This window comes from Cydia fagiglandana, chromosome 8 (genome assembly GCF_963556715.1).
Source record: "Cydia fagiglandana chromosome 8, ilCydFagi1.1, whole genome shotgun sequence".
NCBI lineage: Eukaryota > Metazoa > Arthropoda > Insecta > Lepidoptera > Tortricidae > Cydia > Cydia fagiglandana.
In genome coordinates, this window is record NC_085939.1 from 5801015 (window position 1) to 5826399 (window position 25385).

General features: G+C 36.5%; 1 protein-coding gene across 2 annotated transcripts; it reads right to left on the reverse strand.

Moving 5' to 3' along the window:
* Window positions 1–540: 540 nt before the first annotated feature.
* LOC134667007 (delta-sarcoglycan-like) lies at window positions 541–9528 on the reverse strand. Of its 2 annotated transcripts, XM_063524316.1 has the most exons (7): window positions 9135–9194; window positions 8667–8761; window positions 5888–6155; window positions 3020–3209; window positions 2350–2542; window positions 1701–1824; window positions 541–1185 (listed from the first exon to the last, which is right to left on the reverse strand). In XM_063524316.1, exons 3-7 carry the CDS (start codon window positions 6113–6115, stop codon window positions 991–993), a joined length of 930 nt encoding a protein of 309 aa, XP_063380386.1. In that variant the 5' UTR covers window positions 6116–6155; window positions 8667–8761; window positions 9135–9194; the 3' UTR covers window positions 541–990. The 2 variants fall into 2 exon arrangements, with proteins under 2 accessions (XP_063380386.1, XP_063380387.1); XM_063524317.1 differs by lacking the exon at window positions 8667–8761 and having other exon boundaries at window positions 9135–9528.
* Between the last annotated feature and the right edge of the window lie 15857 nt (window positions 9529–25385).

A 25385-nucleotide genomic window follows, 5' to 3' on the forward strand; every position in this document is an offset into this window, starting at 1 on the left:
TAAATCAGCACCCTATTTATTGACGTTTGGTGTAAAGGTGCGTTCAAGAACGTAAGCCTTTTTATTTTAAAACTGTGACTTGTGTAATGCTTTGTAGACTTTTGGCAACACTATGTAGGTATTTAAGGGTTAATAAATACACTTTAATTTGTAAGTACTAGAACACCGTAAGACATTGCAACGCTATTTATCGTGAATGTCACTAGACATATCTTTGTTACCACAGATAAATGAACGTGTCAGGATAATGGTAACATTCCATTTCTGACCGCAGCAGCTGCACTACTGGTACTGAACGCGTCGGTGTTATTGTCAATTTCCATAGTAAAATTAACGGTAGTGCAGCTGTCGTTGGAAATTGACTGTCACCTTAAAATTGGCTATTCTATTACCTATTTTATGCAGACAGTACAATGTCGGTTGCTAATTAGCTAATAAGGGTTAGTTGTCAGCTAATTGTTGACTACCTACGGATGATGAGGAGATAGACTTTTACTTAAAACGACACAATTATATTTATAAAACTTCGAGGGAATAAAATACAAGTTATTATATTCATAATGATATAATTAAATTCCTATTTTTCAGTATTCTATGATCACACTTTTGTACTAAAATGTAATTATTGTGCATTGTGCAAAGTACATGACATAAATACTATTCCTGCACTAAGTTTTATTTTCACCGTCTTCTTAAATGCCTACATATAGGTGTTTAATTTCGACTACATATTTTTTCTATAGTATCAAATTTTCAAACAGGTATTCAAAATGGAATAGAATCCGGAATGGACCAAATAGCATTATCTCTTTTATGACTGCCTAACTAAAGCATTTGTCCTTATCGCACATCCCTAATTAAATCACATACTAAGGGCATAATCCTGACTTGTGATATTTGAGCTGACACACGAAAATTCTCTCGGGTAGTGATATGTCTGGATTGGATTATTATTGAGTATTTATTGGTTTAAATTAATAGTTAAGCTTATCATCTACAAAAGTCGGTGTCGGCGTTGTTGGCGGCGCAGGCGGCGTCGGCGGCGGCGAGGAACAGCTTGCCCGACGCGCAGGCGCACAGCTGGTACACTTTCTGCGGCCTCAAGTGTTTGGTCGCGGGCTTGGACTCTGTTTTCAGAGCTTCTTTTAGGTTTGAGATAAAAATGCTCGGAGTGTCGATTTTTAGCTGAAAAAAAAAACAGATTTAATAGGAATATTTTTACTGTCGTTATTTTTAATATATTTTAGCCGCGTCAAAGCTGCTACGGTAACGCCACAGTAGTAGGTAAAGGTACTACTCGGATTTAAGCTGCATCAACGTTATTGCGGCCGCGCAAATCCAGGCGCAAATCGATGTTGGTTTTGACATTTGCGGAGTACTCATGCACATGACACATGTAGTTTCAATCCGAATGGTACCTTAAACGTTTCATCGGGATAACGACTGCAATAGCATTATTGTTGCATTTACTGCTGCAGCAATGGCGCAGACGATGTCACTGTAAATTTCTTTGATAAAATGTGTTCCTGTCATACTCTAATTACTGCAGCAATTGGAATGTTCAGTCTACTCATTTTATCAAGATTGACAGTGACATTGCATACCTGTGTCAACTCTGTAGCAGTAACGTTACAAAAGCATGGCTGCAGGTGTCATCAGAATATCATGACCGTTGAAAAGAAAATTTTAGTCTAACTTACGGCGCCGACAACAGAATCCAGTTTGATGTTGCTGTGAGCCGTGACATCAATGCCACCCGCTCGACTCTCCAGGTGTATGGATTGCGGGGCTATCAGCTCCAGGTGTCTCGTTAGAGATTCCAACCTAAATATTACAAACAAATTATTGCCATAGGATTTTTATGTTGGACCGTCTTAAAAACTTTTTCGTTGAGCGTCAGTCTGACATGCTTTCCAGCATACTGTTTGTTTGTTATAGCTGTATACTGTTTTGCTATGCCGTACTGTAGCAAAATGTAATTGTTACCGCTATTATTTAAAAGAGTGCGTCCTGATTGTATCATACAGTTTAATGACATTGAGGAAAACCTGTGCCAACGTTTACGTAACGAGATTTTTTAAAGAATAGAGTAAACTTGATGTAATCGATATTCGATCACATTTATTACGCTGCAGATTACACTAGGCAGAAGCTTTACCATTTTCCTGACTGGCATCACTAAAGGCTCCGTCACATAGGCGCGTTTTGCGGGCGGCGCGTGAGCGGGGTGCACCGTTTTTACATATAAAACGCTCACGCCCCGCCCGGAAAACGCGCCTGTGTGACGGAACCTTAAGTATTATTTAAACGCGGGAGTTTTGAAGCTTATGGATACATTGTAACACTAACTGCAGGTCAGATCCAGGCGGCGCCCTGACGCTGGGCGCCTGCACGGCCGTTCTGACCGCCAGCCCGCCGGGCCCGTCCACTGCCAGCGTGTCGCTGAACACGCGCACCTCGTCGCGCGACGCGCGGAACACCTCGCCGCCGTGCGCGTCACGCACCTCGAACATGCGTCCGCTGCATTCCACACTATCTCTTTCTGAAAATGAAATTAAGGTGCCGTGGGTTCGCCATAGAGTTTATTTTTTAAATCGTAGTGCACTTTTAGATTAGATTGGATTCCAAAAAACTATGAACAGCAATCTTGAGGCCTTTCTCTAGTAATCTCAGGAGTAGTACTAGTAGTAGTCATTGATTCAAACAATTTACGGACTAAATTTCTTCTAAAAATGCGCAACTTTATTTTTGATCGAACTTATATACTTTTTTTCTGTTTCTAAAAAATAACAATTTCATTACAATGATAATATCCGCGATCCCGGTCACGCACGGCTGTCCGCTCAATGATTAGCAAGCTGAACTCACGGCGCCCTAAGGAGTTCGTCTGTTACCTTTCAAAACGTAAATATTGGGTTGACAGAGTTGACTAGGTACGTGCTTACAAACATTCCTAACATAACTTTGAATTTGGAATCGAACGCATTTTGAAGAAAAAAAGGGGCGGTAGTCAACTTACTGAGCACCAATTTGGCGGTTTCCTTCCTCTCGGGCTCGGTGACCAGTACGCTGAAGTTCCGGTGCGAGTGCAGCGTTATGGACTGGCCGGCGCGTGAGCTTATTGTCGAGGCGATCAAGTTGTCCATCACGAACGCCTGTCCTTGCAGCTCTATGCCACCATTCACGATGTTCACTGGACCAAACCCACCCTGTAACAAATAACTACTTAGACTTGATAAATCACATATACAGGGTGAGATAAGTCGGGCCCTGGAGGGAAACTACCGTAAATCCTTAAGCTGGCTCATGTTACTTAAAGGAGACATTCCTTTATTTTTAAAAAGAAACAAAACTGCGTTCAAAGTATTTTTCTTTTTTTCTTCAATTTGGCTTGTCTAAAAAAATCTTAAGTACTAAATATTAGATTTTATGGATATTTTGTACGACAGACGAGTGTAAGACCTAATGTTTCTTGGAGAAATGTTATCATTAACATTAACTGTATCGACTAGTAGAATAAAATTGCGAGTATTAATTTTTTGGAATTTTTAGTCGGTTCGAGTCCCGAGCGAGGCAAGCGAGTTTTAGAAAATCTTTGAATGCAGTTTTGTTTCTTTTTAACCCATTATAGACTAGCGGTACCATATGGTACCATTTATTTACGACTTTTATTTTCGCGTGATTGGCCAAATTGCGACGCGTAAGAAGGGCAATGATCCTAGGAGACATAACGCTGCCGATTGTTAACCTAAAACAGTACTTATTTACATCAGTTGCGTGTGATTGAAGGTCAAAGTAAGTGCATCGCAAATTTCGCGGAAAAATGTTTACGCCGTTCAAGTAAGTTACAATATTTGGTTTACTAACAGATAAATAACGAATGTTATTGCAAAATCGTTTAATTTAGTAACATTGCTTTAGTTTAATTGATTTAACTAGTGCCAGTATGAATAAATATTATAACTACCGAGTGTTAAAGTTACTGGTACCGTACGGAATCGCTAGGCGATTCCCGTGCGATATTTTCGTCAACCTTTCGTTTTTTATCTATTAAGTAGTTTTATTGTTTTTAGTAATACACGATAGTGATTTGACATTTTATCGAAAGATCAAGATGAAGTATTATTTAATAATCATATTTTATCGTTTTTTATAAAGTTTTGTCATATTTTAGATGCAGTGTACACGAGGCATTGGCAATTTTAGAGGATAATGAGGACATTGAGGCTGAAAAAATTTGCTTGGGTTTTATCAAAAAAAGCAGGAAATGCAGCTGGTCAATTGGACTTTCGTCGGAAAATAACACAAACGTATCTAACTAGATATCAAAACCTACCTCTTACTGGTGGACGTCCGCCAACATCTAAATATTCCTAATAAATATAAATATTAACGTCTCGGAAGCTCATTTATTAAATAAATATAGTAAAACATACGTACTGTATGTTATTAAGTTGCAACCTAAGAGGCTGATTTATTAAACAAATAATATAAACATATTTGTACTCTTATTAATTTCATAGTATTTCCAAATTTTTACCTCAGTACTGGCCTAGCGGTCCCATATGGTACCACCATTTTTTTTCAAAACGAAAGGTCTCAAACATTTTTTATTACTAAATCTTCGTTACATATGCTCTAATAAAGAACAAATTATAAAATCACAATAATTGGACACCTCAAAAAAACTCAGTGTATAATGGGTTAAAAATATAGGAATGTCTCCTTTAAGTAAAATGAGCCAGCTTAAGGATTTAAGGTAGTTTGCCTCCAGGGCCCGACTTATCTTTCCACCCTGTATAACTACTTATTTATAGTCTGAATATCTTATACCTTTAATCGAGCAATTCTTGTATATTTATATATTTCGGGGATCTCGGAAACGGCTCTAACGATTTTGATGAAATTTGCTATATGGGGTTTTCGGGGGCGAAAAATCGATCTAGCTAGGTCTTATCTCTGGGAAAACGCGCATTTTTGAGTTTTATATGTTTTCTGAGCAAAGCTCGGTCTCCCAGATATTTGATATTATTATATGACGATACATTTCATATTTAAATAAAGAGAGACAAATTAATAAGATGTCGATATTATAAGATTTATAAGGGTTCCGGGTTCGTTTCGGGTAAGAGTTCAGCTTAACCACAAAAATAAGCACCAAACACGTTACGGTACACACAAAAAAAATACAAGTAAGTACAAATAAAAAGTTACAATTAATTTATTGCTTATACTTATATTTGCAGTATCATTTAAATCGCTTTAAATGCGAAGATATTTCAAAAAGACGACTAATAAAAGCGAGGCAAGGTAACAAATGAAATTCAACGATGAATGCATCGGTTTATGCAGTTTGTAGTCTGCGGCGTAGCGTTAATGGTTATTACTTGGCTCAAAGAGATGCTGCAGCAATGTTATAAATTTAATGAAGTCATTTGCCGATTTATTAACCAACCGGAAATGTAGGCACGGGCACTTGGTATGTTCTTGGCAAGATATAACTTACCCAATATTATTACGAGGAAATGCGGCGAACAATTTTAGTATGAATGCTTAAAGATATATAGTATTTTAGCAGTGTTTAGTATTTTCATTTTCAATGTACGGCTTCTGACGGGCACTCAAGGTGTTTTCGCAGCCTATTTTACAGACGTGATGACAATATTTCCACGCGTGCTTGAGAAAAAACTTTATAAGTAACACGATGTAAGTATGTATATCGTTATACCTACAAAAGATTTTTCAAGACTCACGTACTTTGTTATGAAAGACCTATGCAAAGACATATTAGACTTGATTTAAAAAAACTGTTGGAAACAAGAGACATTTGTATCACAAATATCCTTTTGTATAGTTTTGACTTCAATAACTTATCATTATCACGTACCATTCTCAATTTCAAACTACTAATAATCCATAGGGTCAGTCCGATATTTAGGAAAATTAGCACCATGAGGAACACTAGGATGCAGTAGAGGGCAGTCTTCCGCCAGCCCCTGAGCAGAGCTGGCAGGCACGCCGGTTTGCTGGCGTTCTCACCCGCCACGGTTGGCGGCGTGTCCCCGGTTGGCGTGCATCCCCACCCGTGCAGCGAGCCCGGGGCTTCCCCCGCCATCCTTTACACTTTACACCCTTGCTAACAATCTGCTATTATCCTGCAACAAAGGATTACAACTAATTGCAATTAGACATGATTAGACTCTAATGGAGTGTCAGCGGCTTACTAACGCGCGTAAGCTACGTAATAAGTTGTAGGTACATTCATAATTCGTTGCTTATCATGAACAGTGGTACAACTAAAAATGAAATGCTATTGCATTTAATATTCTATCTTTTACTGGTAAGATTTAAAGTCGAATGGCATTTCATTTTGTTTTGTGTCACTGTTCATGATAAGCGTCGATATGTTATTTCTAAACATGTTAATTGTTTTGGTATGATATGTTTTATTAACACACAGTTGAGAGCCACGTGTTCTTCACGTACCCTATCCCATAAATAGCCAAGATCAAGCTCCGCGATTTTTGAGCCTTTCTATGTCCTATGTAGCTAAATTGATTGTTCAATACTTATGTACAATGGCATAACAATCACGGAGCGTAAACCGCACCTCAATAATGTTTAAAGAAGGTGTATTTTTTCATAATAAAATCAATACGTCCTTTGTATTTCATTATCTCTAAATGGCACATACACGGACTTTCAACCTTACCATGAACATAATACAAGCAAAGAGGTATGGTTTTATACAAACAAAATGCTCGAAAGTGAATGAATAGCAAAAAGTACGCGTTTAAATTGCCGCTATCCATATATTTTATTAAAAAAGTTTAACAACTATACTTTGTTACGAGCACATGCTCGTATGTATTATATCAATATGTTATGAACCCCTGCAACGGTTTTACAATTAGTCGGTTTAAAGTGAATGAATAACGAGGTTGTGACAAAACGCGCGCGGATAAAGCGCAACGTAGTGCGCTAATGAACGCGGCGCAGGGCGACTAATAACACGGAGGCTTTTAAAAACAACGCGAAATCGGCCGGTGTTAATAATACTGCTCTGACAGACAGTGATGCGTGTATGGCAGTACATTTTTCTTTATCGTCACACTGGGTTTGAGGTTTGAATTTTTATAAAAATGTAGGTAAGTCCGAATTGGCCTCAACGTTTTAAAATATATATTAAGGTTTTGATATTGATATGACACAACCACGTTTAATAGTGCACGAAGTGTACTGCGAGTCATGTCATAACAATTAAAAATCAAGTTTAAAATTTAAACATAGAATTGGCACTTACCTACTACAAAATATTTATACATATCGGCACGTCGAATCACGTACAGTCGCCATCAGATATATCGGAGCTGCTAAGGCGCTCACAAATTTTTGAGCACCTTGGCCGCTCCGATATATCTGATGGTGACTGTACCTAGTGGATTTATTCAGTATGTTGTAATGGAAGCTCTCCCAGTAGCAACTTTAGATATTATTATTCGAATACCTACGACAGTGAACTTAGCACTGCCCTTACTTGTAATTAATCGTAAAATAAATTAAAAAAAACTTTAGGGATCAATGCGACATAGGCGTTAATAAATGTTTGTAATAAAAATTTGACAACAACAGACCTTATCCTAGACAGTTATTTTGTTAAATCATTTGCGCAGCCCTAACTAAATACCTATCCCACTCCAGGTCTGCAATGCAGATCATTTAGCGCTAAATTATTTATATCCGGACTGTTACAAGGAACGCCACTTTAATGCACTTTCATTAAGTGACATTGTGATGTGTAAAATTACTATAGGGTTATTAATGTTCTATTTTATTTTTTGTATATTTTATGTAAAATACTTACATAGGTACTTAATATTATATGCCTAACATATTCTAAATGTAAGTATTTACCTATAATAAATATGTAGTGTTATCTAGAGTATGGACATTGAATGTACGTCATCTTTCTATCACGCTATATCACAGGGCTTTGTTGAGCGAGCTCTACAAGTCTAATACAATAGACCCCACTTCAAAGCGCATACTTTAAACCTCACATACTGTACCTAATATTGAAGGTTCTCTGTAAAATTACGTTTTTCCATATATGTAACTTGCCTTTTATGTCTTATGTCTATTAATTAATCATTGCTAATGCTTTAAATAAAACACTTGACAACTTAGGGCCATGCATAGGTATTAAATTAGTACCTGAACCAAAGTTTAAAAAACTGCGTTTTGTGCAACGCAGCGCGCCACCGACGCTACGCTAGTCGGGCTGCACTAAGCATTCCTTCATAAAGGGGCTCTTGACCGCGACGCGCGGCGTTTACAGTTTTAATGAGATGTAAATAAATATTATTACAAAATAGGTATAAGCGGCAATGCGCGATACGGTTGGTTGTGCCGGAGCTGCCTTGTGACTGAGAGACTAGATTCATAGGTGGTGTATGCAACACTCGAAATATCTGGCGCGAGGCGGCTAGGCGGCGTGCTCCAGAATATAATATCAGGTGTAGTGGCCGGCGAGAGTCGCGGCGCGCCCGCCCCGGCCGCGTGGCCGAGCCGTGTCGGCGCCGCGCCGTGCCGCCGCCGCCGCCGCGCTCCCGCCCGTCCTCATAATAAACGATATAGCGCAAAAATAGAAGCTCTGGAGCGGATACCCTTGTTCTCTCCACGTAAATACTGACGTTTGTAGCGTCCCTGTCTGTTAGCTGTGTTCCTGCTTTATAAACGTCGGTGCTGCAGTCACTCCAATCTTCAATTTGGTGTTTTAAAAATACGTAGGTTATAGTATTTGTTGTAAGTTGCGATACCGACAATCTTATTTTCTATAGGTATACCTAACATCTGCCACTTCTGATGCTTTTAACATAAAAAAGGTGCCTAATAAGTTGGATGAGATCGAATTTCTGACATCAGAATGATATTAGAATCATGTGTGCGTCTCGCTTACGCCTACGGACAGGACAAGGACAAGTACGAGCGATATGCACAATAACTAAATAACATGATTCAAATATCATTTTGATGTCAGTATACGTTCGAATTGGCCTTTAGTAGGATAAGAATAACCCTAGGATTCATCAAAATGAAAGAAAGTACTATTTAATCTAGTTACATATGCTTACCATCAAAATTGCCAATATCCTTCAATCACTTAGATCACGAGCACTCAGATCAAAACATGTTGTGGATTACAGATAGCCTAGTTTATAGTAACAGTAGGTGAGTTGTCCGAGTGACGGAGTCAACCACGCGGTCCCGGCGTCATAACAACACTGGCGGGCTCGCCGGTTGCGCCAGCGTCGGCCAAGCCCATGCCGAATTCAACTCGTTTTGAAGTGTTGCATTTTTAATCCACTGCCCGTCTCGCGCGGGACATAACTCCGGCTCACAGCTGCCTCTATTACAAAATCTAGTTAACGTTATCATTAACCGTCACCTTCATGCAGACTTGTTAATAATTTACGCGGACCCCTATCAACTCGCTGTAGGCAACATTGCCAACAGCTGTACGTCGTTTGGCTTTGCCGATATATGTGGGTCAGGCTGCTTTACGGATATAGGTATTTTTTGTCTGTAATATCAGGATAGTAGACATAAAGAAGAGATGAGAGAGAAACAGAGAGCGAAAGATATGTACCTACGTTAAATAATTATAGTATGATTAGCTGTTGCCGGCGACTTCGTTTCCGTGGATGTTTATGTGTTGTTGTTATTCTACATTGCAGCAAAGAAAAGCAGTTAGGGTAATAATTTACACAAAACTTGACATTCATTGTCTGTCATATGTTATGTCTTTCACCGATATTTCAATTACCTCAATCCAAGAAATATTTTGTCTCGATACCCACTTTCAACATCCTCTCGCCTAGAGGAGAAAGATTTATACATTATAATGCCTCTACGTGCATGAATTGTGAAAAATACTGAAATCAGCTTTTTAAATATAATATTGTGTCTCTACAAAGTTTCAAGCTCGCAATAAAAAAAAATCGCTCCTCCCGAAACAAAACTTTCAATCCTTTTCACAGGGAATTAATTTCAAAAAAGCGGGAATAACTTTGTGGCCACACCAGCTGGTAAAGGCTCTTTTGATTGTTCGAAAACTGATGAGAAAGTTGCATTTTATCCACATGTGTGGCAAAGTAATCAAATGAAAATTTTGAGTTGTTTCCTTATGTCGGCTGGTAGAATTGACTTTTAATTGATGATTTTGAAAAGTAAATGAAATATTTAATAACATTCTTTTTGAATTGATTTGGTTTAATGTAAATTGATATTTTACAGTTAGTATTTTCCTTGCGTTGGTGTAGTGAACCAATTTGTCTTTCACTCGGTGGAAAAATATGTTTAACCTTCGTGCCTTGAAACCCTCGCAACGCTTGAGTGGAATCTTGAAATTCCACTTTTCGAACGACTGCTACGCTCGTTGTTCAGTTTTGAAAATTTTCGCTTGCTCGGGTATCAATATTAGCACGAGAGGTTAAACAACAACTTTGCTCCTTTGTATAACAAATAACTATTCTAGTACCGTTCTGAAGAAAGTGTACCTGTAACAAGTAACTACTTTTAAGTATTATCGCTTTTACTTAACTGTGACGCGGTCGGCAAAGTTATGTTAAAGGGCAAAGTTTTTTACTTTTACGGTAAGTATCTAAAAATCCACATGCAGCATGTGTTTGTTAAAAGGGGGAGGCCATGTTCAGCAGTGGACGTCTTATGGCTGAGATGATGATGATGATCTAAAAAAAATCCTTTTATAAAACTTCAAGTTGCTAGCTTTGAATTTTTCAAAATCGCTTGTTGGTGGTTGTTGAGGTTATTTGGCTGTTTATAAACAGCCTCTTATGAAAATTTAATTGTCTCGGTGAAGCGGCAAATATATAATAAGTATATAGGTAGGTATGTATATATAATTATAACTTTATTGAAATAATACTACTTACTAGGGGAAAATGTGCAGAGGTGGCTTCCACACTGCAATGTATCATAGCATCATTCGGTTTAATTTGTTTCGCATAGCTACAGTTTGGTGAATCGATAATTCGGCTATTTTGAGCTAGGTTCGCCGCCAATAGGTACCTACTGCACTCATACTGCACTTTGATGCCCGTTGAATGTTTAACATCCATCTTGCATACTTATGTACCTAATTATAACACTGACAATGTAGGATTGATACAAATAAAATGATTATGAATATGAATGTGGCTTCCTAATAAAATGCTGCAGAGTCACCCCCTTATTCAAAAAACTTTACGGGCCTGATTTATTTAATTGTTTTATCCCTTTCTTACAAATACATATATCAAATGATAGATAAGGACAAACAATGATTACCTAATTGAGGTTTGTAGCGCGTTTATGAATTGGGGAGTTAGTGTTTTGATTTCTTAACTAGTAATATACAAAAGTCACTATCGGATTTGACAAATATGTATATATTTTTATTCTACTTAGAAATAGTAGATTGTTAACCAAGGGTGGAAAGTGATCCATTTCACCCGAGATATTTTGGCGCTCGAACGAAGAGAGAGCGCCAATAGGTCGAGGGTGAGATGGTTACTTTTACCCGAGTTAAACACTCTACTTTTCATTTCGACTATGAGGAAAGTCAAACACAAGAAATTACATTCATTCATTCATTCAGTTTCACTTTTTTTAAGGCGCGTATACATTAAGGCCGTTTCAGATACATCCCAATTTAAGATTGGATTGTCTATGGTTTTCGATTTTTTTTCGATCAAAATGTAAACGGCGCCAATTTCAGTCATGCGGAAGCTAATGAGAGCTTTTAACTGAATAATATGCCGTTGTTCGAAGTAAAAATTAAAAAAAATTACTTTCCACCCTAGGGTGGGAAATTAAATTTTCCACCCGGTTATCAGCCTATGAAAGGTGAACTTTCCGAACAGGAGAGATGAAAAAATATAATAACACACGAAACTTAATAATCATAAAAAAAACACTAACAAACGGCCTTACCTAAAAAATATATATTTTCCAAACCTGTGTGTAGAACAAACGCATTAAAGTTTTAGCCTCAGATTGCCAAGCAAATCGGGTACGAAAGTGAAATGTGGATGAATTTGTGCAGAACAAATCCTATTACTTCAAATGGGGCCATAAAGTCGTACAACATGGCGTAATAAAGCAAAATAGTTGATGTGACTGCGCATAAGGACCCTTCGGGAAGCCCGGATCATATTGGACGTCATCGAGTGTTTTCATCGGAGTTTTATTGGGTAGATAAATGCAAGCCTCGGGGGATAGGCCGCTCTTCCACATCAGTAGTAAAACAGACATAGTGTAAACTTGTCCGATTGCTTTTTCTTGGGTCTTGTGTCCTATAAAGTTTTAAGTCATAATGTATTGTTTGTCCGCATTTTTGTTAGTCATAATTTGTTTGGTTCAGAAACGCGTAACTTTTCAGGACTGACATAAAACAAACGTAACCTAACCTATCTATAGGATAACCTTACGAAAATCCTGAGAAGTTAATGGTTTCAGTTTTAGGACTAATGATAATATGACAAACAATACATTATGACTTAAAACTTTATGGGAAGGAAAGGGGTCCCCTTTTTCCTGTATGTGACACACAATGATTTACTGATTCCGGGAAAACTAGTACATATACCTACTTAGGTTTTAGAGTTAGACCATTGAAAAGTCTGCAGGGACTTCGATGGCCCACGCAGTGCAAGTGTTATTTATACGTCATAATTTCACAGTAGTTTGACGTTTAAAATAACAATTTTACTGCTTGGGCTATCAAAATCGCTGCAGACTTTTCTTGGTCTAACTCTACCGATATACACGAAATATTTCCTAAATACTAAGATTCTTAAAGAATTAGAATTGAAGTCCAAAAATACGACTATATTAAACGCTTGCATTTTTACTCTTGACCAGACGAGCCAGTAAAATAAAAAGCAAATATGATATTTCTGTCTAGAGCCTTATTTGGCGGCTGAGTGTATGGTCTCGTTAATTCAAACGGGGCTTCAATTCTGTTTTAGGAAACAATCCCGTGATCCCGGCGTGATGCTGCATAATGCCGTCCATGCCCGCCCCTGCACACGCTTGCTTATCAATTTAAAATCTTAACTCACTGTCGGTTAAAACTGTAACAGGTGTATATAGGTAAAAATACTAGATATGTACTTATAAAATCCTTAAATTTGAGAGAAATCTCATGTTCTAAATATTTTACAAAGAAATAAATGAAAATAAATAAATCTTGTTGTCATAAAAGGAGGAAAGGAATGGAAAAAATCGCTCGATTCTGGTAGTTTCGGTAGCTCACTTGGTTAAGAACGATTGGACCGGTGGTCCAAAAGGTCGCAACTATGAGTCTTACCGAAGCGGACATACGTCTGCAAGCAGATACCTGCTTGATAAAAACTAAAACAACATTCGGTCGTTCCCTTTATTCATTATCTACATTCAGTAAGACATACCTGCAAAGATAAATTCAATGGAAGATAGTTCCGGCCGAAATGCATTGTTTTCCAGCAATGGTTACGAAACGAGAACACGCCGCAGCGTGGTCGTCCAAAGCCAAAGTTCCCCATCATACCTGCGTCACTTGAAAATTGAAAAACTTTTGCAATGCCTTTCTTATAGAAATAGTTCGCCTTACGTTTGAGTGAGTTGTCATTGTAAGGATTCGCAGCCAGTCTCATTGAAATGATAGTTTGTGCGAGCACTTGAACACTTTTCAGGTTGCCTAGATTTATCTGAAAGCCTCTTGGTTGTCTGAAAGTGTTCTCGATAAGCCACTTCAGTACGTTCAATTCATATTGTACTTCATTATTAAAAAGTTTGTAATTCAAATAGGAGAGGCTTCGTGTGGGTGATAGCAAGTGCGCGTATTTTTAGGACAGCAAAATGCAAACCCTCGCGATAGCTCGTGTAAATCCGCATGAAATATTGATACAGTTTCGTGTAAACGTGTAACAAATGCGGTAATTTAAGCCACCTGCCGGCGGCCGCGACTCGCGCGATCCTCTCTGCTATGCACCACTTTTGAACTGCTTTCCTACCTTAACTATGTTGTGCTTTCCTACTATTAGGTACAGTTATTATTTTTTGATAGAGATTTATGTCGTACTATCAAAGTTTAACTCAGCCTCTATAGTTTATAAGCTTCATGTGACTAAAAATTGGCCATTTGCTAGTTTACAACGTGGATTATTAAATATCTCAATCTAAAGTCTAGTTAATTTTTATGCATAAAACATTCGTCATCCCCATTCTTCCATCTCAGGAACCAAAATAATACTCACAAAAATTAACGACAGAATAGCTACCTAGTGTTTTATTCTTAATGTAACCCTTTTAGCGCGAATGATGATACGAGTATATCGGGGAAAACTGGTATGAAGATTCAATTAATAGAAGAGTAGGTACTTAAACCGAGGTATTAAGGCGTTTGCAAACTTGCGTAGTTAAATGGTAGGTATCATTTCAATATTTTAATTACAATGTTGTATTTTAATAACAGTATGTAGAAGAATCAAGTCTGCTATTACTCGTAAATAAATAAATATAATATAAGTACCTAGGTTGTATAACAAAAGGCGAAAATCAAATAAGACTTCTAAATTGCAATACTTATTTACCTACTCCGAGATTTTAAAAAGGACAATAAATTAATCGGCAAGAAATATCGCTCAAGTTCCACTAATAGAATTATTTGGTCTCGCGCGGCCTAGTTTAGCGCAGTATCCGACACAAGGGCCGTCGTGTCTCTTCCTATTTGCTCTCGCGTATTTGCAAAAACATTTACACTGCCCCTCCATTCACATGTATTGGTTTAGGACAGATGTACAAAGATAGGAGCTACTTACGATTATTAGCCTTAGTAAGAAAACATTTATTTATATGTGTATGATTTTTAGGAATGATTTTGGAATTGTTATAGACAGTAAAAATATTAATGTATTTTGACTAGACAATATATAAAGCTTTCTTTCTACGATAACTTTATAAAATATATAACGTCGGTTCTGTTTGCCCACGGACGACCTAACACGCTTCTCCTCGCTTCGCTCGTCGTCGCACCTATTTTTTGACTCTGGCAGAATGCCGTGAGTACCTACTCACGTTTACCTAGTTTTAACTAGTGAAAACACGTTTTATCTAGTCAAAACTAGTTTTAAATAAAATAAATTATGAATAAAAACTACTTACTTAGTTTTCAACTAGAAGACGTTCCGGAAAACTTGTTAACCTGTGAAAACGAGTTTTTACCAAGGCGATAAAGAAAACTAGTTTTGCCTGGGGAAAACGCGTTTTCACTAAAAAATATTATTTAATTATTATAAAGAAGTCTGAAATAATGAATATGTACCTACTGTTTAACACATAAACTGCCAGCGACTCGGTAGGCGGGTTCTCCATTCGTAGGCGCTTTTTATTACATATGGGTCCCCTTGTTCTCGGCTACGTGCATTTCGCTCGTACTTCCGTACAAAGTATTGCATGATGACTAAATGGTATTAAAATGGTCATTCATTGTGACAAGTGTACGTTTGAATTGGTCTGTGAGTTAATTATTTTTGTATTATGTTTAGATATCTGAAATATGCAGGTTCTGGAAAATGTTTACAATAATTAGCCCTCGATCCCATCGCCACCTCACGCCTTCGCCGTAATTTATTAGTCGCCCTTAAAGTTGCAAATATTTCCTATCCACTTATTCAATTAACTCACTCCGAATTGCTTAAATGATTGTTATCATTAATTTACTTGAGCGCTGCTATTAAAAACCGGTGTCGAGTATTTTGTCGGATTTAATAGGTAATGTCGCAGGGTGGAGTAGCAGAGGCCACTATAAGGCAATCATCTAATGAATGCTTCCGGGCAGATAAGCTTCGATTAAATGGTCTCTTTATTGCCAAAGGAAAGGCGCGTCCCTTTATGTGCACATTGAGATATCCGATACACGTGAACGGCTACCACTAAGATGTCTAACTGATATCAATGCTTTTGGAAAAGATTGCTTGCCAGATTTAATTTTAAGTTCTTTAAAATTTTCTGTCACTATTTTGCTTAGGTTCAAAAGTTAAGTTAATTGAATATAATACTTACAAAAATTTTAATAAAAATGAATTGAATATTTCAGTGTTTTAGAAAATTCATCCCTTAATTGTCAGACATATGTTACGTGTTATAAAACTATTACAAAAATATATATTCAATCAAACTGCTGTGTGTTGCCGAAATCAAAATCCATGAAAGCCAAGTCGCAGGCGTATTTAACCGTACAGTACTCATATGGGCCACCGTCATGGCATAAAGCTTCCACTTGAAGATATTATCAAAATTTATCTTCAACATTTAACCTTCAAAAATGTAAAACAAAGTTTCCACGCTTTTAACATCCAAGTTCCAAGTTTCCATGTTTTTTAATTAACATTAGTTCCTAAGTTATACTAACAAATATGGATGCAAATCTGAATTTCAATTTCAATTTCAATTTTACAGTTTAATAACACCATTGTTAAATGAGGCTATAATTGTAGTTGTTAATAATATAGTCTTTCATGTCGATTCGGATAAGTATCCGGTTAGGCTAGATGTTCGTGTGTAGGTAACGCTTACAATTTATCGCCTGCATATCCTTTCAGCGGGTAGATAATGACCGCAGTAAAACGTTTAAGCACGGAATAACTGCTGCTGGAAGCCGTTATTACAATATTATGAATGGCTTCCCCCACGGCGCTGCCTCTTGCCGCCGACACTTCGAAGGCTCTTATACTTGCTGTCTTGTTTGGTAAAATGTGTTTGATCTTTATAACTCCTTCTTTTTGCCGAACTATTATTTTACTCGAGTTGATTGTTGAATAAACTTAGGTTTATTGTTAGTATCCCTGTTCAATAAGTAAATCAATTAATCTTGACTTCGTGACTAACGTTTAGTGTAGTCGACATAAATATCAACTACTTAAAAATGAAACTAGAATACCTACTAATGGAGTAAGTGCAGATTTAAAAATATCACAATGCTGTTTCTAATATTAACCCACCAGGTTAGGCTGACGTCGGCTTTCTGTTGTGACAGTATGCTTTCTAATCTTAAACGTAGGTATCAATAAAATGAACTAAAATGGAATAAAATGAATATTTGTAGCAGTTTATATTTTTCCATTTAAATAGTGTAAAGTTATAGATTCCTCATGCTCTGAAAGTGGTTCATTGTTGTTCTATGAAGTGTGCAGAAAGTGATAAGTTTCTTACTACGTTCGAGTGCCAAACTACAAATGAGTGTCGTCCATCCAACAAAATTCCTAATGACATTAAATTTACAGAAAGCGACTCAATATTCAATAAAAAACTCAAATGTTTACTTCTAGACCAAGCATGTTATTCTGTTGATAACTTTATGAAATAAATTATTTAAATTTTACTATATTAGATAACAATTATTGCACGATCATTATTATCATATTTAGAGATTTGTAAACTTTGACTAATGTATTATTTTTATCTAGAATTGTAATAACTATTTTATTTCAAATGTACCTCTGTGACCTGTAAAATATTTTTTACCAATAAAGTAACTGAACTGAACTGAACTAATTCCAAGTTTCTAATTACTATTACCTAATTCTTTAAATAGAAGTTCCTATTTGAATGTAAACTTTTAAAAATCCATTACATATTAGGTACTATACCTACTATTTTTCCTATCTATTATTAAAAAAAGAATAAAATCATATGTCGCAATTTAAATACTCCCCAGGAGCTTAAAGAGACAGTGATTCCATAAAATTGTTTGAAACAGTGAAATTACTTCGGGATTGGATGCGTAAACAGAAAGCGATTTAACATCAATTTGGGGTAAATACAGTGGGTAGGCACACAAGGTTGAGTCGTGTGCGCGGTCCCTAATTACACATTGCATCATTCTTGCGTAAGCGATTTTCGCCCACAAATTGATACTATACTCCTGATCGTCATTTATTTTGTTCTTATTGCTGACAACGTAACCGTCCGTAAAGTGTCATTCTATGGAACTTACTAACTATGTAAACAAAAGTCACTAGTAAATTCATCATTCAGAGACAATAAAGAGTCAATTTCAATATGGCGGTTTGTTTATATTGTTAGCAAGTTCCATGGAATCACACTTTAGTGCAATGTGTTTAGGGCGTATTATTAACACATTTAGTGCTTGCTTAGTAATAGGCATGCAGAATAAAATGCAAGCTGATACTATTAGTGATTTTACATACAATATGCAATAGGCCCCAGCTCGTAAAGCCTCTCTTTATTTTTCAAATACTGATGAAATAGTTGCAGTTTATCCACAAGAGTGGCAAAGTAATTTGAAGCAAAATTTGAGTTGTTTCCTCATATTGGCTGGTGGAATTGACTATTAATTTATGATTTTTAATGACAAATACATATACAGGGCGTCCCACGGCGATGCCACATGGAGGGAAAGTACCTTAAATATCATAGATAGCATATTTTGCTGAAAGAAGACTTCATTTTATTTTTAAAACTTAGTTAAATTGCATTCATACTTTTTTATTTTTTTTGAAAAAAAAGTATGGAAAAAAAATATCGCGTCATTGGAGGAAAAGTACCTTAATTATTGTAAATGAACATCTTACTGAAAGAAGACATTATTTCGATTTAAAAAAACAAGTTGAATTGCATTTTAAATTATTTCATGGTTAAACCGGGAATCGAACCCGCTACACGAGAAAAAAAAATACCTTGTACCAAAAAAATAATTCTCACATTGAAGCCTTTCGATCGGTATGACAAAGCTACAAGGTATTTTTTTTTCTCGTGTAGCGGGTTCGATTCCCGGTTTAACCATGAAATTATTTAAAATGCAATTCAACTTGTTTTTTTAAATCGAAATAATGTCTTCTTTCAGTAAGATGTTCATTTACAATAATTAAGGTACTTTTCCTCCAATGACGCGATAATTTTTTTCCATACATTTTTTTCAAAAAAAATTAAAAAAGTATGAATGCAATTTAACTAAGTTTTAAAAATAAAATGAAGTCTTCTTTCAGCAAAATATGCTATCTATGATATTTAAGGTACTTTCCCTCCATGTGGCATCGCCGTGGGACGCCCTGTATAAAAGCATTCGAGTTGTATGTCAATTCAATAAATTTAATATCAACAACACATGTCAAAATATACAATACAAAATAATAATAGTTTACAATTAACTTTGAGTAGCAGTGCGAGATACGCGATTTTTTTAAAGTAGTGCAACCGCGTCAGCGAGCGGTCCCCTTGAAACAACAACTTTACCCCTTTGTTAAACAAATACATATTTTAATTTAAGTAAGAATTGGCTTATATGAGTATATTTGTGGTCGCGTTATTAAAATACAGATTATTCTTTAAAATTGTGACGACTTGAACCCGACGTGTCGTATGCACAGCAAACGTCAGCGCGCAGTTGGCACGCGGTGCGAAGCGCACTTCCCCTGCTTTCAGCGCGGAAGACAGTTCCGGGCCTGGTAATTAGCGAGGCTTTCCTTCCGCGCCCGCCATACCGCGTATGTAGTGTGCATCCCTGTCCTTAATATTTACGTATTTTTCAGATACTGTACCTAATCAAAAATTAAAATTTTACAATAAAACCCACAGCGCACAGCCGCCGGGCAGGTTGAGCAACATCCCACACTGCTGTTGTGCCTCACTTGTGCTCATTTTGCGCCAATAAGTAGCGCGGCTCAGAGTGCGATAAATACTTATATGTTATTTTTTAAGTATGTATAACGAATTAAAAATATGTATACATACGATAAATACGTAAACTTTTTTTGTTGGAATTCATTAGATAATCAGCAGAATTTTGAAAATCAAAGCGCTTAGTTAGACCATAAATTCAATACCAATATTAAAAGGATGTACTTCTAAAAATGCGTATTTTTATTTTTAATCTAACTCAATGATTACTTTTTTGTTTAAAAATAACAATGATAGCCGCGATTTTGGACACGCACGGCGGCAGTCCGCTTAGCGAGCTGCGTCCCGAGAAGGAACTGAACTCACTGAACCTTAATGACCATTTATTTTAAGTGTTACTTAGATGGGCTATCCATGGACACCTAGAGCACAAAAAAGTTTATTCATCCTTAAGAATTTCGTGTTTATTTTTAAAGTAATAGTATTTAAAATACGTAAAAAAGTAGAGTCATACGTTTTTTGACAAAGGCACACTTCCCCTGTCTTGAGCCCTCTGGCTCCAGTAATTACCCTGTGTTCCTTCCGCGCCCTCTGTGCTGCGTATGCATCCGAGCCTGCCCGCGGCTCACATTCCCGCCTTCGTCCCACATACAGGCTGTTTTTTCGGATCATATGCAATACATATAAATAAGTATCACACACATAACATTGAAACACGTAACGTAACATTGTTATGTTTTTTTTTATTCGTTTGAAGATCCAACAGCTATGACATTAACATAGAAATTATAGTAAATACAGGAAGCCAAATTATAGGAATTCACATAATACTAAACTATTATGACGAAACGGGAGCTGAGCTAAAAGTCAATTTTGAGATTTCAAGCTGAATATACCCGTCGCTCTGACGGGGCGTAACCGCGGCGTGAGAGACTGTATTTGTGTGTGTAATGCACGCACACAGACGCGTGCGGTGCGCCCGTACTCGCGCTGGCGCGCACCGTCTCACTGATTGCAATTTGCATTGTCACTTTTTGTTACTGCTACTACTAAGTAGGGTAATTCGCCAGTAACTGGCCACTTTTAATAACTGGCCGCCCTAAACTAAAAATGAATCCTATTCACCTATAAACTGAATTCATTTTAGTATAAGGTTTCAATAACTTCAATAACTTACCCACCTTATACTAAAATTAATTGGCCTGATGACAGTAACAAAGAATCATGGAAATAATGGTTTCAAAGAAACGTATATGTTAATATGATTCTAAAATATGACCCAATCTCAGTATAAACTGAAGGATTATTAATATATTCAATAAAATAAAAGTGCGAAATTCTCCACTCGGCCATTTTGGCTGAAACACCAATCAGAGGCGACGTAAGAGTTGACGTCATCAATGCATGACATATTTCTTAGAGCAACATAGACAACCTCATTGACTGTAATCCATTACGTACTCCCCAAAGAGTTTGGAGGTTCAAAAAAAAATTGTTTCGCCACTAAACATTTATTACGTCCAAAAAATATTATTACACGATATAAGGTAAATATTTATTTGATATTATATAAATAAAATGCTAAATAATACGATATTTACCCAAAAAACTTTTTTAATTATTTGGCTGAACGGAACTATCATTGCCATGTTGGTTGTCGTAACTATAAAAAATTAAAAATTAAAAAGTAAATCCGGCGCTCGGTGATTTTCACTCAAAATTTACATGTATCTAAATAATTCATATTAAATTGCAACCATGTGAGAGTCTTTGTATAAAATGACTTATTGTGAACAATTTTTGTAATGTATTTATCATCCCTAATCGTAATATATGGTGCTGAATTAACAATATCATTCGGATTCAAGGGAAATTCGTAACTGTAAGTAAGTATGTAAGCAATGTCTACCACCATAATTTATGACGTCACAAATCGTCACACGCCGTTTTCGCGCGAGGTTTAAACTGGCTATAATAAAATGCAATTATTTATGTTAAATCTTATGAGTATAGCTGAAATATTGTGTTTTTCGGAAGTTTCGGAACCAATACAAGTGTACCGACAATATTAAAAGGGATTTCAAAATTTGTCATCAGGCCAATTCTATTTATAGGTGAATATAATTCATTTTTGGTTTGGGGTGGCCACTGACGAATTATTGCGGTTGAACTTTTTTACTTACCCGGCTTACGTTTACGGAACTCGATATCGAATAGGGTAATTCGCCAGTAACTGGCCACGTTAAGTAACTGGCCGCCCTAAACTAAAAATGAATTCTATTCACCTCTATACAGAATTCATTTTAGTAAGTATAAGGTTTCAATAACTGGCCACCTTATACTAAAATGAATTCTATTTATAGGTGAATAGAATTCATTTTTGGTTTGGCGTGGCCAGTTACAATAGTGGCCTGTTACTGGCGAATTACCCTATTTATGTACTTAGTGGTTATATTATGTAGGTACTAGTATCAAGTAAGTATTTTTTTTTCAATAATGCTCAGAAACGAAGTATAGACATGACAAATATAAATATTAACGTCTTTGTAAGGCAGGATTGGACATTCTATAGAGTAAGAGTATGAAACAACCAATTCAGCTAGGACTAGGGAATGCAATCTAGATCTCGCAATTTCGAGATCTCGCTAGACCTCGCACGTATTTTCGAAATTTAACCTAGTTGACAGGAAATCTCGATATATGCAATCTCGGTCGAGATCTCGATTAATATTTTCGAGATCTCGAACAAGACTGAAAGTGAAGCACTGCCTGAACAACATGAATCTAAGGTCATATATTACTTAAAAAGTAATATATGACCTTAGCTTCATGTTGTTCAGGCAGTGTTATGATGTGTCCGGCTTTAGCTCTATTATTGTTACGCAGTTTCTAAGTGAAGGTAAATAGTGGTTTAACATATAGCATATAGCATTTCATAGAAGTAAAGTAAAAATTAAAATTGATTTTATGTTAAATGTCAATTTAATTTGTTGTTGTTATTTTCAAAATATAACATGAGGTACCTTATATAAGTAGTATGTCGGCGGCATATCGTAAAATCGTAATCCTAGGCATATCATGAAACGCCACCATTTCCTGATCTAATATTAACCCAGGCATATCACGATCTTCCTTATGAAAGAGACGGCAGATCCATCAGAGCAATGCATTCTTTGATATTCCTAGCTTTATAGCGGGCGCATTGTACAATAATTGATCGAGAAATCATATATTTTCAATGATTTTGTAAATGACTACAGTTATGACTAAGGTTATTAGAAACCAATTATAGTATGTTTAATATTCTTTCTAATGGTATGCATCACCAATTGATCAGTAAAATAGAACCCGAGAAATAATGATCAGTTGAGGTCGGTTGCCGGCCATTTACGTGACGGAACAAAATTCATCATTACTTTGTTATATAATATCATACAGCAATAAAACTTGTTTTTGGAAAGCTAATGAAATTTTTCGTATATTTTATACTAACATTAATTGCGGTAAAGTTATAATTTATTGAGTTAGTTGCATGTTTTGTCAGTACTTATGCCATCCATGCACGGTAAAAAATCATATATTTTAAATATTTTGTAAACGACTCCAGTTATGACTACGGTTATTATAAAACAATAATTGCACGTTTAATACTCTTTCAAATAGGGTTGCCAGATCGAAAGGCGCTATTATCGGGAAAAAATATCAATTTTTCGGGATTTTGGGACTTGAGTCGGGAAAAAAATACTTTCAAATTAAAGTAATTTTATTAAAAACAACGATATTTTACATTATTGGCACTACGTTAGCTACGCGCTCGACGCCGGTCGCTCGCTCGCTCGACGACAGTTCGGAACATGAAATTATTATTTTATAACGTGAAGCTGTTTTTCGGGACAATTTTCACTTCGTCGGGAATCGGGAACACGTGCTAAAAATCGGGAGAATCCCGCCAAATCCCGACCATCTGGCAACCCTACTTTCAAACGACATCTCACACGAACCGATCGGTTCTATAGGACTAAAGACGTGAACAAATATCAATGCAGGTCGGCCGCCCACTTTTTCCTTCCTTTTTTTCGACACGCCCCCCCCCCCCTCCATAAAATAAAAACCGGTCTATTCATATTCTAGAGACCACGGAACACGTCCATACCAGTTTTAGGTATTTAGAAGAGATGTCGACGAAAATCATGAAGGAGACGACTTTTGTTTAATTTGCCTGTAGACTATAGGAATATCAGAATATCACACCTTGAGGTTTGCACAAAATGGCTGGTGTTCGCTAGGCAGATCATGAAATGTCGGCATTTCATTATATTCCTAGGAATATCCCGATACGCCCGATTTTACGATGTCTATATTGTATGGAATTCTTAGAGATTTTTGATTAAAATAACACATTTTTAGTTACTTTGTCAAATTCGATCTCGTCGAGATATTAATCTCGATCCCGAAAATCTGACTATCGAGATCTCGAAACACCCAATCTCGATTCGGATTTTTCGTGCGAGATCTCGAATCGCCAATCTTGGTGCGAGATTGCATTCCCTAGCTAGGACCTTAAATTGCTCGACAATTACGGAGCGTGACTGTACCTAAAAATTTTGTAAACCCATAACCATGCAATTAAATATATTTTGATTTTGATTTCTAATTTGAAATATTAGAATCAAAAAGTTCAAAATAGATTGTACCTATGTAACTACAAAAATGTGTTCCCTCTCAACGCAAAACCCCTTGTGTCTTAGGAGGATCTAAATATTTTCACACAAGACGGTTTATCGATAACTTCTTACATCACTATATTATCGACATTAAATGTCAACTATTGCCCATCACTTTTCTGGCTGTGTACGTATTTAGAAACTTGACTCCGCCCCTAAAATTAGTGCGATAGGGACAACTGCAGCCGAGGCGAAAAATCCTGCGTAAAAATGACAAAAATCGAGGTTTAATACTCCTCTTTTTCCTCCTCCAAAACTTAACCAATCGTAACCAAATTTGGAATCTAAATGATTATGAAATTATCTGTGTCGGACCGTTTTGCTTTTTTGGCTAACTGATATCAGTTTTGAATACCACGCCTCTCATTGCGGCATAGTCAATTAGGCCATTTTGGCCATTTTTGAAGGGCTCTAGCTAGCGCCTTAAAAAACAAAAATATCATAAAAAGCAAAACGGTCCGACACAGATACTGACAATATTAATCTGTGTTGAAAAAATCATTGCTCTAGCTTCTAAAACCACGGAGGAAAACGAGGAGTACGTTTATATGGAGGAATGACCACTCCTGTTGGCTCTTATCCTTTGAAATAGTTTAAATCTTCCCTCGGTTGTTATTGTTAACGTCAATCTAAGATATGAATGCTTATTTGTTATTTAAATGAGATAATATGGGGTGCGTGGTCAAACCCGATAAGTCGAGTAAAAGGGTTTTTGAAATTAGAACTATATGTGACATGCGTAGAATTTTTATTTGAATGATAAAATATTTGGATTTATCGGGTTTGACCTCCAAACCCTCGTTATGGTTTACATAAGAGTTTACTTTGTGGGTTCACCATCGCCACATAATGTATGGAAAAAGAAGAATTATGGAAGAAAGAGAGAAATATAAACTTAATCACGTAGGTTAACCTCCGGTTTTGAGGACGGCATTATCACCGTAGTCTCGAAGAAAGACTGGCTTGCTACCAACATTT

Coding starts and splice junctions, on each gene's coding strand:
- LOC134667007 (XM_063524317.1), bottom strand. CDS start 6,115: ATGGCGGGGGAAGCCCCGGGCTCGCTGCACGGGTGGGGATGCACGCCA. Junction 3,210..5,887: donor GTAGTTTGAAATTGAGAATG/GTACGTGATAAT, acceptor TATTTGTTACAG/GGTGGGTTTGGTCCAGTGAA. Junction 1,186..1,700: donor TGGATTCTGTTGTCGGCGCC/GTAAGTTAGACT, acceptor TTTTTTTTTCAG/CTAAAAATCGACACTCCGAG.